General features: G+C 40.0%; 1 protein-coding gene across 2 annotated transcripts in view; it reads left to right on the top strand.

Moving 5' to 3' along the window:
- Nucleotides 1-820: 820 nt before the first annotated feature.
- Nucleotides 821-17,278, top strand: part of veph1 (ventricular zone expressed PH domain-containing 1) — an 87,722-nt gene continuing 71,264 nt past the window's right edge. Inside the window, exons 1-3 of one of the 2 annotated variants that reach the window (XM_026191532.2) lie at nt 821-1,799; nt 14,165-14,719; nt 14,887-15,105. In XM_026191532.2, the coding sequence (XP_026047317.2) occupies nt 14,582-14,719; nt 14,887-15,105 (357 nt within the window). In that variant the 5' untranslated portion in view covers nt 821-1,799; nt 14,165-14,581. The remainder of the gene's footprint in view (nt 1,800-14,164; nt 14,720-14,886; nt 15,106-17,278) is intronic. The other variant, XM_026191529.2, reaches the window with a different exon arrangement.

Here is a 17,278-nt window from a genome sequence, read left to right as displayed (position 1 = left end):
GCAACATCCGGTGCGAATTCAAAGTAAAATCCTCTTTGAGGACAATTTAATACTGCTTGAGAAATTTACAATATAATGCCAGGCTATTTATTAATTTAAAAATAATATCTCTTTTTTGTAAACTGGGATACTTAATTTGTATATATTTATGTAGAAAACATTTTTTCAAAGTTGTACCCAGGTACGTATTTACGAAAACAGCATACGCTATAGCAAAAGTCATGTGTTTTTATTTCAATGCCACAGTAGAATGTATTTTCGTGTATAATATACAAATACATATTTTTGACGTTAATAGTTCCCATTCATTTCTCATGTACTTCATTCACGTATCGCTCCATGAAGTAGATAAAATCATGTGCTTTTATTTTGAAGGCACCGCAAAATGAAGTCTCACGCCGGACGCGATGCCTGGGAAAATACCACCATCTACTGACCAGAGCAATGAATGAATGACGTCAATACAGTGAAAAACTATATCGCCTTTGCTACAAGCCTTTTCCTACGGAAGCGTAGAGCTGCCACCCAGGCAAACGTGAAAGTTTTTATAACGTGAAAAGTTTATTGTTCTAACAAGATACTTTTCCTGTTTGTACAATATTCTATCATGTTTGTACAATATACTTTTCACGTTTGAACAATATACTTTTCACGTTTGAACAACATAATATCAACAATAACGTGATATTATGTTGTTCAAACGTGAAAAGTATATTGTACAAACATGATAGAATATTGTACAAACAGGAAAAGTATCTTGTTAGAACAATAAACTTTTCACGTTAAACGTGATACACTTGTATTTTTCTTTTGCCTGGGTGGCAGCTCTACGCTTCCGTACTTTTCTTCCTTATTACATTTTTATATTATCAAAAACTAATGTAAACACCAGCATATACAATACAACCATCATCACACAACTAATAATAACCCACCTGTAATAACAGCAATAATATGCTGTAATATGTTTCAGTTGAAGTACAATTTGGCACTTCATTTCTAATCCGATATGGGCATTTCAGATTAGTTTTTATTGCTTGAAAGTGTTGAATTGTAGTTTAGTTTCTGTTATTTTCAGTCTCAATTTTAATATTTACTTTTATTGTATGAATCAGAATCAGAATCAGAATCAGTACAGGTGTTACAAGATTTTATTTATTTTTTTTTTTTAGCCAAACTAACTGATGTGTCCTCTATATTTTTTATAGTTAGTTTTCCAAGTTCACTAAATAATTTTATTAGTTCTATTTTTTTCAAAAGTCTAGTTTTTATCTTTATTTTAGTTAACTGAAAAGATTTGTTCACATTTAGTTTTAGTGTTTAGTTTTAGTTAACTATAATAACCTTGGCCACGCCTGACGCTTGAAAACCATATGATTTCTTTGTTTTCTTTTGTTTCGTTTTTGCATTATTTTATTTTTAAAAAATTTTTTAAATGAACCATTGGGTTAACTAATCGTGTCACAAAAAGCGAGTCCTGTTTAAAGATCGCTTTAACCACTGAAGCTGAGTTTGAAATAATCTCCATATTTTTCCGAGGGCTTCTGAACGCAGCGTCCTCACCTGTCCCTCCCTCCATACACCTGTTGCTCCGCGCAATCCGATCGGCCGCAAGATGGCGCGCTTTCCCATGGTGACCGAGGAGGACGACAGTGAGGGTTGCTCTGAGAGAGGACCTGGATCTGCGCAGGGCTTTTTTTATTTGTGTTGCTATGTGAGGCTTTGGAGCGCGGTTTGAAGATACTGAGCGAGGATCCACATTCAGCGTCCGCGTGCTGTCGACGTGCTGCGTGGAGCAGGTAAGCTGTCCGAGTCCGTGGGTGTTTGGAAACGAAGCGGGCTGCTGGGAGGGGGGTTTCTTGTTGCATGCTCTCTGTCATAAGAGACGGGAATATGTCACCCACATTCCTTGATGTCGGGAAAGTTGACTGCACGAGTTGAAAGCAGTGGATGCACCACACACTTTCTGGTCGCCCACTAAGCCGACTTTTTTCCTGTCTTTACTGAGGATACCCCAGAATCCATGACGCCACAGATAAAGATAGCCTACTACTAAACCCGGGGGAGCGCGCAAGTGGATATGAGAGGTGTTTTCCTGGGCTGTCGCGCGTAAACACTCACAGTAATTCCGGGCTAAATGCGTGGTCATTTTGGGGGGAGGTAGTGTATCCTGGAAGGACGCGTGGCACCTCATCTTTTGAACATTTTGAAAATTTTTTGATGTCACAGAGTAGTCATCTGTGCCTCTCTGTTTCTCAGGGTAACATGCAAAGGAATGTGCTCCCGGAGCTTGAAAGGCAAGTTCAGTGGCATTACTCACATTTAGTCTGTGCATTTCTTCCCCTAATCCCGCGCTCAAATCCAGATCTATACTGTTGCTTCACTTGTATTTGTGTGAGAATACAGACGTGTGTGTGTGTGTGTGTGTGTGTGTGTGTGTGTGTGTGTGTGTGTGTGTGTGTGTGTGTGTTTGTGTGTTTGTGTGTTTGTGTGTTTGTGTGTATGTGTGTGGTGGGGGGGACTCTTCAAGGTCACAGACTTCAGACAGATGTTGATGTCCCAGGAAGGAAGGAGATTATCGTTCACTGTATGAACTTGAAATAACCTCTTAGTATTTTTGTGCATAAGATTTCTAAAATAAAATAACGTGTATATAATAACAAAGAAATACATATTTGTATTTGTGTGATTTAGCATTTATTCATGACACTTATATTGCTTATTATTTAGAATTTAAGGTACACTTAAATCCGTTGGGCATCTTTCTTTGCCTTTAGACAACAATTCTGATGGCAAAAGAGCCAAACGGGACAGGCCAAAAAAAAAAAAAAAGAATTTAAGGTACACTCTTTTATTTTAAGTTCATGATGGCAGACCTTAGATTATTTGTAGTTATATTGCTCAACAGCTTTGCATTACCTTGGATATTTTTAGGAAACTAATTACAGAGTGCAAATTACGGGACAAAATTATTAGTCCTTGCTATGAAAAAACTTTTTATTAGAAATTTTCCCAACTGTTTTTTTTACTAGAGCGAGTAATTTTAACATAGCATTTCTGAACATGATACAGTTCTTTAGAAAGAATCAATTATTTCAATTTGTGCAAAATAACAAATATGTCATTAAAAAAATATTTCTCCACCTGAAAACCCAACCTTTTCATTGAGCTACAGCACAAACCACTGCTGTACTATGATGTGCTTTAACTGTGTAATGCACAATGCCTGTATAATCTAATTAGAATTCAGGGTTAGCATGCTATTTGCACAAAGTATAAAAACTTTAGCGAGGGTTTGAGCTGTCACTGAGAAAGCATCATGCCAAAAACACAACACATCAATTTAGACTTGTGAGAAAAAGTTGTTGATGCTCACAAAGCAGGAGATGGCTATACAACATCACAGTTTCCAAAAGTGTCATCAAAAAAATTCAACGAGAGCCACGTCGTATACAACAAGCCTGTCAGAAATAGGAAGATTTCCAAGACTTTGGAAAGAAAACTTGTGAGAGATGTGTCTAAAGGCCACAGAACCACTGCCAGGGCATTAGTGAATGACTTTTTCAGGAATTGTAGTCTCAAAGAAGAAAATCACTAGAACCCTGCAAAGGAGGGGGTACAGGCCAAGAAAAATTCCACTTCTTACTTATGTCAAAGACGACCTGGAGAAAGATTATGCTTACTGGAGACACATCCTTTGGTCAGATGAGATGAAACCACAGCTGTTTGGAGAAAGAAGGGAGAGCCGTACAATCCAGAGATCACCATCCCCGCGGTGAAGCACGGTGATGGGAGCAAAATGCTGTGAAGATGCTCCAGTGTATCTGAAACTGGGAATCTCATTAAGGTGGAAGGAATCATGAAGAAAGAAGGACGTGTGACAAACTCCAGCAGTCAGTAGCAAAACTGGATCTGAGTCATCCCTTTGTCTTCAGCACAACAACGAGCCAAAACATACGTCGCTCCTGCTGACCAAAGTTAACATAGCTCACTGGCCTGCACAAAGCCCTGACCTGAAGACCAAGATCCATGCCAGAAGACCATCAAATCTGGAGGAGCTGGAGAAATTTGCCAAACAAGAATAAGCCGGGATTGCTGATTTTGTTTCTATGTGCAAAGTAAAATAATGTAAGTAAATAAAATAAGACTAGGTTGTTTGGAAAAGCTGATTTAAAAACATTTCCTTGCTCCTCATTTGTAAATCATACTGTAGGTGATTATATATGACAGTAAAAGCCAACTTTCATTGCTCATTTCTGCGATTCATTCTGCTCACTCAGGAAACAGGAAGCCTGGATAACATGCAGGATGCAGGTTATGAGAACACTTCCAAGTTTAGAAACACATTAAACAATCGCTTTCTAATAAGAATCACGTCCTGATGATGCTGTGAAAGCGTTCAGTCGGTACTCCTGAGTCAGGCCCGTACGCTGAATCCGGAGCACGCTTCCGCTCAGCTCGGAGCACGAGACCGAGTTCGGGCTGTGGAAGGCAGCGGGGAGTAATGAATAATGAATGGTCTTGAAAGTGTGCATGAGTGTTAGTTGGCTGAGTGTGGCGGTAATGCACATTTTCAACCAGCACTGCTCCCCCTCTGCTGTGGAAATCCTCTCAGCAGTTAAGAGTCTCGCAGCACAGCAGAGCCAAATCAGAGAAAAAAGAGAAGCCCCCAACCCAAACGTGCACTCTTTAGGGTGGATTCAGTGCTATTTGACACAGTTATGCCTGCAGAAAACATTTCGGGCTCACACACACACACACACACACACACACACACACACACGACTACAAACACACAAAATGGAAGGAGGAATGAGCTCAACTCAGATTAGTCTATAGAGGCTCTTTGTTCTCTTTGATGTGTTCATTTTTTCAACCTGTCTAGAAGTTAAATTATTTTCACTTTCAGAATGTAGCACAGTGAGTCCTAAAATAAGTTTCTAGGCTGAAAATGAGAGTTTAAGTGATTACTCAAAAGCAGAAAACTAACTTTTAATCACAGATTATGTGTTTTTGGCATAATGTAGCAACAGCATGATGAGTATTACTAATATCCATTTATTTAATTATCAGAGGAGCCATTATTTTTTATAATTGTCAGCACAATCAATAAGTAGTGTAGTGGCCCATTTCGTCGAAATGTTAGAATCAATAAAAGGTATTTGTTACTATCAGTTGAGGTTTATTGTTTGAACTGTGTTATCTCAACTGCTCACTATGAGGCTAGAGAAACGAGTTTGTGAGGTCACGAACATAAACAAGATACACAAACAACAATATCTGAAATGATTATACTCAAAAAAAAATGTCTTGTACTTTTTAGACATGACACAATATTTTTTTGAAGTAAAATGCAAATGAAATGTATAAAAATCAAAGTTTTATTTGTTCAAATAATTAATCAGTAAGGAAAATATGCTTGGCATAAACTGAATGTACGCCAAAAAAGTACATTTCATTTGACCAGATTCCATCATATTGAATATTTACATTGCACTTATGTAACAAAATGAAATGGGAATTTACATGTAATCATTTTGGGTGTAAATATTTTTTTTTCCAGTGCATTATTGACATCAGTGACACACAGGATTGTTAGGTACAGGTTGTTTGTAGTTGGTTGTGCCACTTTCACCTTCAGAGCTATCTTAATTGGCCTAAAGAAGGTGCTGGAAACATTCGTCTTAGCTTTTGGTTCATATTGAGGTGCATCAGAGATGCTCTTCTGCACACCTTTGTTGTAACAAGTGGTTAATGGAATTACTGTCGCCTTCCTATCAGGCATTTTCATCCAGAGAACTCCTGCTCTCTGGGTGTTTCCTCTTTTTGAGACTATCTTAACCCTAAAGATGGTTGTGTGGGAAATTCCCATTAGATCAGCAGTTTCTGAAATACTCAGTGGCATGGTATGATGGTTATTTCAGCTGACATTATGATCAAGTGCTGATTAGATATATATTCCCTCCTCATTGCCACGGCCCCAGGACACAATCTACAATGACTCTGAAACCGTTGAGCTCACAGATCATCCTGCAGCCGCTGGGATTTCACTCACTCATACGTGGCACATAGATGAGTAGTTGTAGTGTGATGTCTGCGTGGTTCACAGACATCGAAGGGCACGTGGACAGCCACGGAGAGTGTCACATTCATACTCTGGTGACAAAATGTAGTTAATGTGGGTGTGGATTCAGACAATGGCATCCTCATAGATGTGTAAAGTATAACACCGCCTTTAAAGTAGATTGGTGCCAACGTGGGTAAATTGTGAAGGGCACATAAAGCAGAAATGATTTTATCTTTATCTGCTCTCCTTGCTTTAGTTGGTGTGACATCCATCAGTGTCACATTAAGTGTTCCTGTGGTCTCCTTTGTCTTATCACACCCATAGTGACCGCTCTCTGTAGGGATGGTAAGATATTCACTCCCGTGTTTTCCTCGCTCGCTCACTCTCTGTTTTTCTTTATCTTTTCTTTCATCAGGGTTTCACTGTAGCAGCTTTCTCCTGCTCATATCATACTGTAATTCCCAATCGTTGCTCCACAGCTGCGTAACTGCAGGACATAAATTATGGAGAACTTTCCCCTTTGTCCCACACAAGCACACACACACACACACACACACACACACACACACACACACACACACACACACACACACACACACACACACACACACACACAGATTCACATATAATACAATACCTCTACAGTAGGCTCCTCGGGGGTCTATCTTTCAAGTCTTAACTCAGTTCTCCGCGGCAGTGTGGACCTATTTCCACAGATGTCTTCGGGGAGCCTTCATCGTACTTATTCATTCAATCCAAGGCATCAGTTACATAACTGATTGGCCCAGTTATAGAACAGCTACTTAACTAACCAGACTTTAATCAAGTAATCAATATGGAAGGTGCAGTCTTTTACGGATACGGCAGAAGGATTTTTGAGGACAAAAAAAGCCGTATTCTCACCATTTAAAGTATAAAAAGTAAAAATGTAAATAAAACTGAGAATATAAAATGACTCCTTTTAACTGCTGGAGACTTGAGATGTTCAGATTTGCTGAATAGATATTTGTTTGCTTTAATTGTATAAATGAAATTCACCGTAGTCACTCGTTGGTTGAGCGGTCACTGGTCCAGCCAGACAGGAGTAGATTGCAGTAGATCACCAAAAGTGGCCACAGCCAGCACGGATTAAAGACTGCCCCCCCCCCCTCCAAACACCCCATGCATCAGGTTGTATGAGTGTGGGCCACACACACATTCTTAGAACCGGATTTACATTTTCCACCACAACTTTTTGAGGGATAACATTTTTCTATGGCAGTTGTTCCACACTAACACAATTCACCCATTGACATAGTAGTTTTATTGTAAGCCAAAACAATAATAATTTTAGCAACCATGGCCAATTTTTTTAATATAAATTTGTATCTATTTATGTACATTTTGGTTATGCGAGTCCTCATTCTGTACCTTTGCACTGGAACTCATATCTGCATAAACAAATGATGACTGTGCACCTCCCGAGAAATGCATCTGTGTCGGGTCGACCCGGACCGCGACGACCTGAATGGCGTGGAAGGTTGTGGTGTAGGGTTCAAAAGAGTTTCCTGTTTGCTTCTTTATGTTGTAAATTAGGAGGTAGATTTTCCTTAGAAGTCTAAATCAAGCTTAAATTCAACGCATACCAATCAATAAAATACATTTCATTTGAATACATTTCATAGAAAAATAGTCTGTCTACACCTCTGAGGCTGTAGGCTCTGGGTTTTGCTGTATAAATAAAAATGTGTTCATTCAATGAGTTGGCCAAATTCGTCAGGATACGCTCTGAGTTACGAGGAGACCGTCAACAACCACCGTAAGCAGCAAACATTGACTTGTGCTTTGCAAATGAAGTAAACATGAACACGTACAACTCAATGTCGTTATTGAGATAGTTCAACTTTGGTTGACGAACCAAATCTTTCTTTCTTCCTCTTCATGAAGCTTCTGAATTCACGCTCAGCCTGATATGAATGCAGGGAATGCACAACGCAGGCTCTTTCTTCTATAGTCTCTTCTGTCTCCCCACAGCTCCTTTCTCAAGTTTTTTTGTGAGTGTGTGCGATGTCTTGCAGGCCGAGCAGGTGCACATTACACAGAAAGACAGGGCTGACTGAGCAGAGGGAGAGAGGAGGGAAAAGAGGGAGGGCTGGTCTGTCTTCATAGGCCATACAAAAGAGGCAGTGTTTTCTCTCCCCCTCGCAGTGTGCTGAATCAAGACAGTAGTGCCAGTGGTGGAGGCAAGGAAGAAGGAGAGGCCCATTGTCCTCACATAACCCCCTAACATTCGTATTGCCCTCCCCAAGCACGCACCCTCTGGTACCCCTCACCCAGCGGCACCCAGCTTGCCTTCAACATGTGGGTACCTGCTAGAGCGCTATTTCTTTGAATTTCCCTGGAATCATTTATCTTATCAGAACGGGTTTGGGGAAGACTGACAACACACCAACGACAAGACACTAGTTGTGTCTGTAAGCTTACAGACACAACTCACTGTGTGTTGTTAACTGTGGAACTGCAATTTGTGTTCTTCACATGTGCAGACGCATCTATTCCTGCACTGTAAACTTTTAGGGTGACGGTTAAGTGTGAGGTTAATAAATTTAAGGTAATGTAATGTCCTGTGAAAGAAATATGACTGCATGTGTGTGTGTGTGTGTGTGTGTGTGTGTGTGTGTGTGTGTGTGCGTGCTCAAAGGCTGCATTCCTAAGCTTGTTGAGCCGTAACTTGGTGATTAATAGTAACTAGCTGATTATTAAAGAACTGAAATTCCTGAGGCCCATTTTTTTTTCTCTGCTTGTACACACACACACACACACACACACACACACACACACACGCACACTGCTACTCAGTTACTCAGGCGGGCTGTGACATAGTAAGAGTAGGAAAGGATACATTATATAACACAGCATTTCACTAGTAAGGAGAGACAGAAGCATACGTATGCTGTATGTAAAGGTGAATGCAAGTGTTGGAAACATAATCCATCTCCAGCTTTCTCTCAGTCTGGGACTCGGTCTAGTGGCTCCTCCATTCCTCATTCTTTCCTCCCCTTGGTGTTCTTTGGTCGTTTCCATCTCTTTCCCATGCCTCTTTTCTTTTTCAGTCTTAGTTATTATTGGGGAAAGTAAGCTGACTCTGTTTTAAAGCTGGACTTATCCACCATTCATTTGTAAAAACTTGAATCCAAGATTTTGGCTACCTCCGTGTTTGGTTTTCTGAAACCGGATAGGGATACCAGAAATTTAGCAGTCGGTACCAACACTAGTAGTATTACATGATTCTTGACTCCCACTTTGATGCCTAAATGATCATCCCATATACTGACACATCAATGGGGTGGCAGATTATTTATTTAAAATGTTAACTTTACATTTTGTTGACCACACACAGACTGAAATGTTAGGATGGTTGCCGAGCAGGATGCTAACGTTACAGTGTCATTATGTTGGCACTATTTTAGCTATTTTAGCCCATGGAACAAAATTGATTTCACACCGGTAGTGCCAGCTGTCTCAAACAAAACATTAAAGTGCATTTCAGAATACCATAAGAAGGATAACATTGTGAATGTTGTTACTGTGAACAGAAAATTGAATTCTGGGTGCTGGTCTTATAGCCAACTTATTAAATTTGTAGTATTTTCTCTCTCTTACTCTAAATAAAACACAATAACATAATTTTTATATAGTTTGTGAGTCAGTTATCATCCCCCAATCACCCCACCAGTATTTCCATAGCTGACTCTGCCTTTCATATCGATGAGTTGGAGCAGAGCTAATGCTAGACTACAACACTTACAGCCGTATGCCGCCCCCTTGCCTGCTGTTGTGTTTCCACAATTATGATGCCAAATGGCACTGTAGAAATCATTTCTGGTAACATCCGTAAACCAGATGTAAAGATTGAAGATTTGACTGAGGAACCTGCATGCCCAAACCGTAGTGAGCGCTAGCTACGCATTAAAGTTTGTTTGATGAAACATCTTTCTCCACGTTGGACATTAGTTACAAAATAACTGCGATGTTGTATTAAATACAACATCAAGTTAGCAATGCAAACACAAAAACAGTTAAGAAATTGTTAACTGAGTTCATAATTTAAGTGATGAGTCATTTAATTTTCTCACTAAAACTGTGTTTTGTTTTTTTTATTCGCAAACTGAATAATCATCCCCTACTGGCCATTAAAAGGAATGCAGGAATGCTGTTCAGATGCACAGCTTACATTCACCTATTATATACAGTTTGTGCTAGATACACATGATATTGCAGTATAATTCAGTTTCTACAGCTCTGAATGATCATCATGTCTTTAAAACACAAAACATTTTAGTCCAAATGAAGCTACAATTTATTTATTATGACTGGTGTATTAGACCATAACCCACTGAGCAAAAACTTACCGAAAAGACCTCTAAGCAATGTTGACATTTGGTATGTCTTTGAACTGTAGGAGGAAACCTGAGTACTCACACAAGCCCAAAGAAAACATGCAAATCCACACAGAAAGCCTACAACCAACCAACCGGGGGGGGGTTATACTCAAAACCTTCTTTCTCAGATGCCCTAATTTGTAGCCACATGTATACAAATAGCACAAGCACATTTGTTAAATATTAGTCTTTCCAATACGCTGCAAAGAGGACTCTTCAGCTTTCACTTTTTGAACAAATTTATATGTGAAGTGGCATATTTTTAAAGGCTTTGACTAGCTGACCAGATTTAGCCCAGAAAATGTCATCCATTGATGTCTGGTGCTTGGTGGGATTAGTTTTGAATGGCTGTACACACTCCCAGGAAAGTGTGTATGTCATACAGTACATCCTTATCAAAAAGTTAAGAAATACACAGTGTACAGGAGTATATGTTTGCAGTGTAAATAACAACACACTCATACTGTATTTTTGGGAACTCCTTGCACAGAGAGAGCTTGTGATTATTCACCTTCACAGCTGTGTGTTGGCCTGTCTTTGTGTGACAGATAAACCTCTTTGCTCTGTGTTTATGGCTGTTTTGGTGTTTCGGTCCCAAAGCCACAGCTCGGACCAGTAAGAATTCCCGATGTGGTATCCTGGCAATGGTTGGGTTTCCATGGCCGTCGCTGGCTTGGCAGGACAGATAACGGCCTCCCAAGTGGTCAGCTTTGTGCGTTCCTTTTGGTCTGGCTTGGGCTCGCTCCAGTGTGGCTTTCAGTGAAACGGTGCGAGGATGAGACGATGTCTGATTGTAGAGGGAAGCTGGTGCAGGAAGCAGAAAATGACACAGATACATATGTTTAGCTGCTCGTCCTCTCAAAGGAGGCAGAGTTCTGCTGTGAGCAAAGTCATCGTGATCACAGGCAGCAGACACGCCGGGTGGCTGCTTCAGAAAGAAGGCGTGCGCGAATACTTCAAACCGCCCAGAAAGCAGCGACAACGGCGAGAACAGCAGCGCGTTTACGTGTTTAGATTTCTGTATAGAAAATAAGGAGCGCTAAGCCAGTGATATGTCACACTTTTAGAAGCAGTCTCAGTGAGTGTGTATATGTGTGCGTGTGCATATGTAATCCTTTGCCCTTCCGGCGTCGCTCCGGTGTGAATGATTTAATGTTTAATTGAAGCTGACAAGAGTAACAGTAATGCAAGTAAATGGTTAACATGCTACTTTTCAGTTACCACAATTTTGAACTCCATTCATAACACCAGGACACTGTGTATTGTGTTCGACTCATTACCTTTATTTACTTTACCAATCATTATAATACATTATTTGTGCTATAGTGTAGAGTATAACAGTTAGAGTTGCACCAGATATGCAACATATTATTATCATGTTTTAACTTACTCATGCCGCTGAAAAGAGGGCAGAGATACAGTCTGCCAAAGCTCTCCTCTGCAGCACACATCCTGACTTTACTCGTCCTTTTAAACTGGATTTTGCTGGGGGTCAGCGGTGCTGGTGCTGCGTTGCTGCAGGACGATAAGCGTGCTGTGGATCACCCAGTTTTTACACAAAAAAAATGTTTTGTGTACACCGATCATAAACCTCTTGTTTTTTTTACTCCAAATACTCCATCCAGATTCGTGAGGTGGTCGCTCCTTGTGCAGGATTTTCAAGAAAGACAGAGAGAATGTGATGGCAGACGCGCTCTCTTGGTCTTTTGGAAGACGTCGGTGTTATGGCTGTTATTGCATTTCTTGCAGTTTAGTAAGTTATTTCTTTTTTTTAATTCTATGTGTACCGGTGTGACGCCTCTAGCTTTGAGGATCTTTGAGTGTACCTGCGGGTCAACATCTGGCCATTTTAAAAGCCCTGGTTCCATCCTCGACCGGTAAACCTCTGTGAAAATGCGTGTTTCTTGTTTAGAGACCTTTGCAGCTCTTTGCAAACGATTAACCCACATGTTGTTTATGTCAGTGAAGCAGAGGGCGTGAACTGCATTTATCTTTTGCACAGTTTTCTTCTGCTTTGCTTATTTTAGGGTGTTAGGCTTACCACGTGCCTTTCATTCAGTTTTGTTTTCATTTATGTAAATACAATAGATAAAGATTAAAACTTTTATTTGCCATTTGTACATATGAGCTAGGTCTGAGTGCATAGCGCTTAGAGTCAGAGTCAAATAAATACACACACAGATAAACAAAGTGCATTTAGAGGTGAAGTCAGGTTTCTTTTTTAAACAGACAAAGATGAAGAAAAAAAATGTCAAGTAATTTCAAGTGTAGAACAATAGTTCCTTTATTGCACTTAAATGACTGTGGAAAAGATATATATTGAAAAATATTTGCCAATGAGAAATGTGTGCATATATATATATATTATGTGTATATATATATATATATATATATATATATATATATATATATATATATATATATATATATATATATATATATATATATAGTGCATCCAAATGTGTATTAAACTGAATACATTGACTTTGTGTATATTTTAGTTATTCCTTATTTCGGTTTTAGTCAGACTGTGATGGGAAAAAAGTGGAAGTGTGTGTGTTTGTGTTTGTTGTTCTGGCCTTGGTTCACCCTGGAGTAATTTGCTCTCAGATATTGGTATGCATTAATAAATAACGGGCTTTAACTGAGAACTTGTGGTTAGACTCTGATTTGGGCAGCGGGCCAGGGACTCCCTTTTAACTTTTGTGCTATGCTCCCTGCTATCATTTTCTAAATATGTGCGATATGATTAAATGCTGTCTGACTAAGATTTCGATGTAAGATTATTTATTTACTATAACTTAGCGATGCCAACACACAGGTCTCTGGAGTGGAGCACATGCTTTTACCTTCAGTCCCACATTCACATGCTGCCCCAGCAACTTTTCTCCAAATGAGAGGCATGTTGTAGAGTAGAAGTGCACTATATAAGAACCAGTCCATTTACCAGAGACAGGCAGAATGGTGAATTTCAGTCTGTAGTTTTCTACATCTCACACAGGTGAGCTTTCACACACAGTTGCATCTCTAGCACAGTGGCCATTTTGAGGTTCAAAGCTCTGTCACAGCTGTATGGACATTTTTACTGCACCGTTGTGTTGTTATGGGACTTGGGGCCATAAATACACAAGCTAGTTAAAGGACTACGCCCACTGCCCCCAACTGAACCCTCTACACTGGGAATCCTGCGCTTTAACTGTAATAAAATGGTTAGGAACAGGATTCAACTGGTTGGACTATTAGGTCCTTTTAAAAGAAAACACAATTAACCTGCAGCTAACTAATGCACATCTTATTTGTTTAATCGGTACGACAAACAGAATGTGAAATTCATCTGAACCTTTTTGTTTCCAGGATTTAGACTAAGCTAAAATAAGCAGTATTTTTAACAGATAAGAGTTGTATCAATCTTCATGTCTATGTCTTGCAATGAAATTTTGTTTCTTATGCACGACTACTCCTTTAGTTGAGATGTTTTGGAGAGCAAAAATCACATGCAAAATTAAATATCCGATGCTCGACAGTATCTCTGACTTGCTCCGAATTAATTTTCCCAGCTTTTCAAATGATCTCTTCCTGGAAGACGATTTTGTGTGCAAAATGACGATCCCAGCATTTCCTTCTCTTTAGTTAATTTAATCCTTCACTCTCTCTTTTTTTGTCCTTTCTCCTTCAGGACTCAGCTGCAGAAGGACTGCCCTGTCTCCATGGTAACAGGCCTCAGGCAGACCCAGAAAAATGTTGGGCCAAACCCGTCAAACTTACCTGATTCTGGACTGCGCCGCAGAGGATTTTAACAAAAATTATAAAACTATCAAGTCCTAATATGATGCATTCGATATTTCTTTCTGTATAAAAGTGTGTGCCTGAAAATCTTCATATATTTCAGCTTTATTGCATTTTAGAAAGACTTGCTTTCTCCCATCCCTGGCAGAAAAGAGTCTTCTATTTAAATATCTTTCTAAAACCAGGAGGTGAAGGAAAAGTTGCTATGGTATTCAAGACATTATGTCAGCGACTTTCTCAGTTAAGTGATCTTAAACTGTGCGGAGGCCGTCCCAGGCTCGTCTCAAGGTCCTAAACCAGGACAAGGATGCACCAGCTGTTTAGCCAAGTGCTCGGCCAGAGGGATCTGTCCAGAGCAGGTGATCTGTTCTCTCTGGAGGACGCAGACATTGAAGACTGTCTGTCTCAAGCTCTGGACCAGATTAAGGCAATCTCCTGCTCACCGGTAAGTTGATGTGTTTAGATCAGTGCAACCAACACACACAGTTGGTATTTATTCAAAAATTACAAAGCAGATGCCATTAATTATTTATGCCCTTATGCATAATTCATTGCTTTTGTCCTTACTTTATCATTGTATTCCTAATTTTGCATCCTGTTGCTGGCTGACAGGACTATTTGACCAATGACAATGACCAGGCAGTGGTGGAGATTTGCATAACACGCATCACCACAGCCATAAGGGAGACGGGCTCCATCGAGCGACACAGCACGGCTCTGGTGGGACTGTGGGAGTCCTGTCTGGAGCATAACCTCACCCCGCAAGGTGAAAACACAGAGGACACTCCGCATGCTAAGATAGCGTCTGACATCACCAGCTGTATCCTGCAGGTATACACACACGCTCGCATGCACACATCATTGTTTGTTTTACCTGAAGCACATAAAGGACACACATACTCAGAAACCTCTCAGGATATTATGTGTGCTTAGGGTATTTAGCTCCAAGATACTTTTAGTGCTCATGGGATGAAACTTAAAATTTACAGTACGGTGCAAAAGTCCCAAGCCATCCCTCTTTTTTAAAATTTTCTTTCTGAGGGGCCAGACTTTGTTGTCAGTGGTCTTGAGCGATAGTTTTTTAGTGTTTCTGAAAGTCTTTCAAAAGTTTTCTTTGGATTATACAACAACTGGACTGAAAATCAGTGGCAACAGGTCTGATTGATTTTCTGATTTTCCATTTTCCTAACAAAACGTAAAAAAATGAGGAGTGGGCTCAGACTTTTGCAAAGTACTCAAACATTCCCTTTCATCTCAGCCACACACCTATAGCTTGTACAGAATGGAAAAAGGCCATTGGGAGCACTTGGCTATAACATATTTTACTGATGCATTGATTTGCACTACATTAAACTTCATCAATAGCTGTTGTATTAAGGGTTTGGTAATAGTTTTCTTCTCTAAGAAGTAAAACTGTCAAGCTCATCAGAAAACGGGCATAATCAAATTTGAGTAGAAAAATGTAAAGAAAACAGAAAAAAGCACTTCTTTCGTCTTCCTCTTTGTCATGTGACCTTTGACAGGTTATAGTTTTGGGGCTGGTTGCATGTTTTTTTTTTAATGCACGTGAGCAATGCTATGCTAAAGCTCTTTAAAGCATTGGTGGTAAACACGAGGGTGTAAAGGCTTCGCGGGGAAAACAAGTGAAGGAAGGCAACGTTGGTGCACAAGCGGAAGAAAACCCTCACAAAATGGTACAAGCAGAAGAGTTAAAATAAAAATTAATAATACATGATCTCCAGCAGGGAAGTTTCCCTTTAAGAGCAAATATACTTTATGTAATCACTGCTGGGGGGGGAGGCATGAAAATGTACATTTAAAACTCACTTACCTTCCCCATTTTCAGACCTCCAGTGCTGAAAGGTATAAAAGCAGAGTGACTCCCCTCCACCTTCTTTCTCTCCCTCCCACTTTTTTCTTGGGAAAGGGAATGTGGTTAATACCACCATAATGAGACTGACTCCTCAGGAAAGACACACACACACACACACCCACACACACACACACACAAAAGTGAGGTTAAAAGTTCTGACAGCTCTGACGGCGCCTTCTGGCTCCGATGTCCGAGCTCCTGCACTTATCAGGACAGCCATTCCTTTTCTCTTTTTCTTTATCTCTAAAAATCTGTTTCTCTTCATGTCATTTTTCCACATCTCTTTCCTTCCTCTCTTTATCTCTGACCCCTTCCGTTCTCTCTTTCCCTCCCTGTCATTTTGAATTATAGACACTTGTCTTATTTTCCCACAGAAACTCCCTCAGAGAAAAGGAGAGACGATTCATGTCATATGAGCTCTTTGACGTGCGTTGTCATTGAAGTGTAGTACAAGATGACAGGAAAGATTAATAAATCAATACATTAATTCATGTGCCAAAAGAAGAACACTACTGGCACCTCATGCCTGCTGCCTGTAGCTGTCAAACATGACAGGCTTCACACTGAGTGTTCAGATCTTTAGACAGACTAAAAACAGTTTGTACTCTAAAACGTCTCAGCTCCAGTGCCAATTCTTCTATATTTTGGTGCCTGATAATAAAGGAAGTGAAGGTGTTTACACAGTTTATATTAGTGGGTAAAATAGTTTTTGCAGTGCCTGCACTGCCATCATGTGGAAAACCAGAGGCATGACAGCGAGAGACTACACTCCCCAAATCATTGATTGAGCAGTTTTTGATGATAGACATAAAAGATAAATCTTGAAAATAGATATATATAGTAAAGACTTAGAGGCCTTAGGTGTGTGAATAGAAACAAATGTGAAGCAGATGTTTTAGATGTGGGTTCACAAGTGTTAAATAAATATATGTGAGCGGCAGTGAACATGACGTTCATATCAAACTGTCCTCTGGAGGGTGCTGGTGCATTTTGAATCCCGATCCCGCGGTCCGTGAGCGTTCAGAGCACAAACTTGTGCATATGTCTTTCAATACAATGCAGTCTCTCCCCCTGTTCTTCATTCTTATAGCCCGTTTTAATCTCTGTGGCACTTATCACATGGGTTGAGGA

This window comes from Astatotilapia calliptera, chromosome 14 (genome assembly GCF_964374335.1).
Source record: "Astatotilapia calliptera chromosome 14, fAstCal68.1, whole genome shotgun sequence".
NCBI classification, from domain to species: domain Eukaryota; kingdom Metazoa; phylum Chordata; class Actinopteri; order Cichliformes; family Cichlidae; genus Astatotilapia; species Astatotilapia calliptera.
Note: the sequence above shows the minus strand (reverse complement) of the source record. Positions and strands in the feature narration are given on the sequence as shown.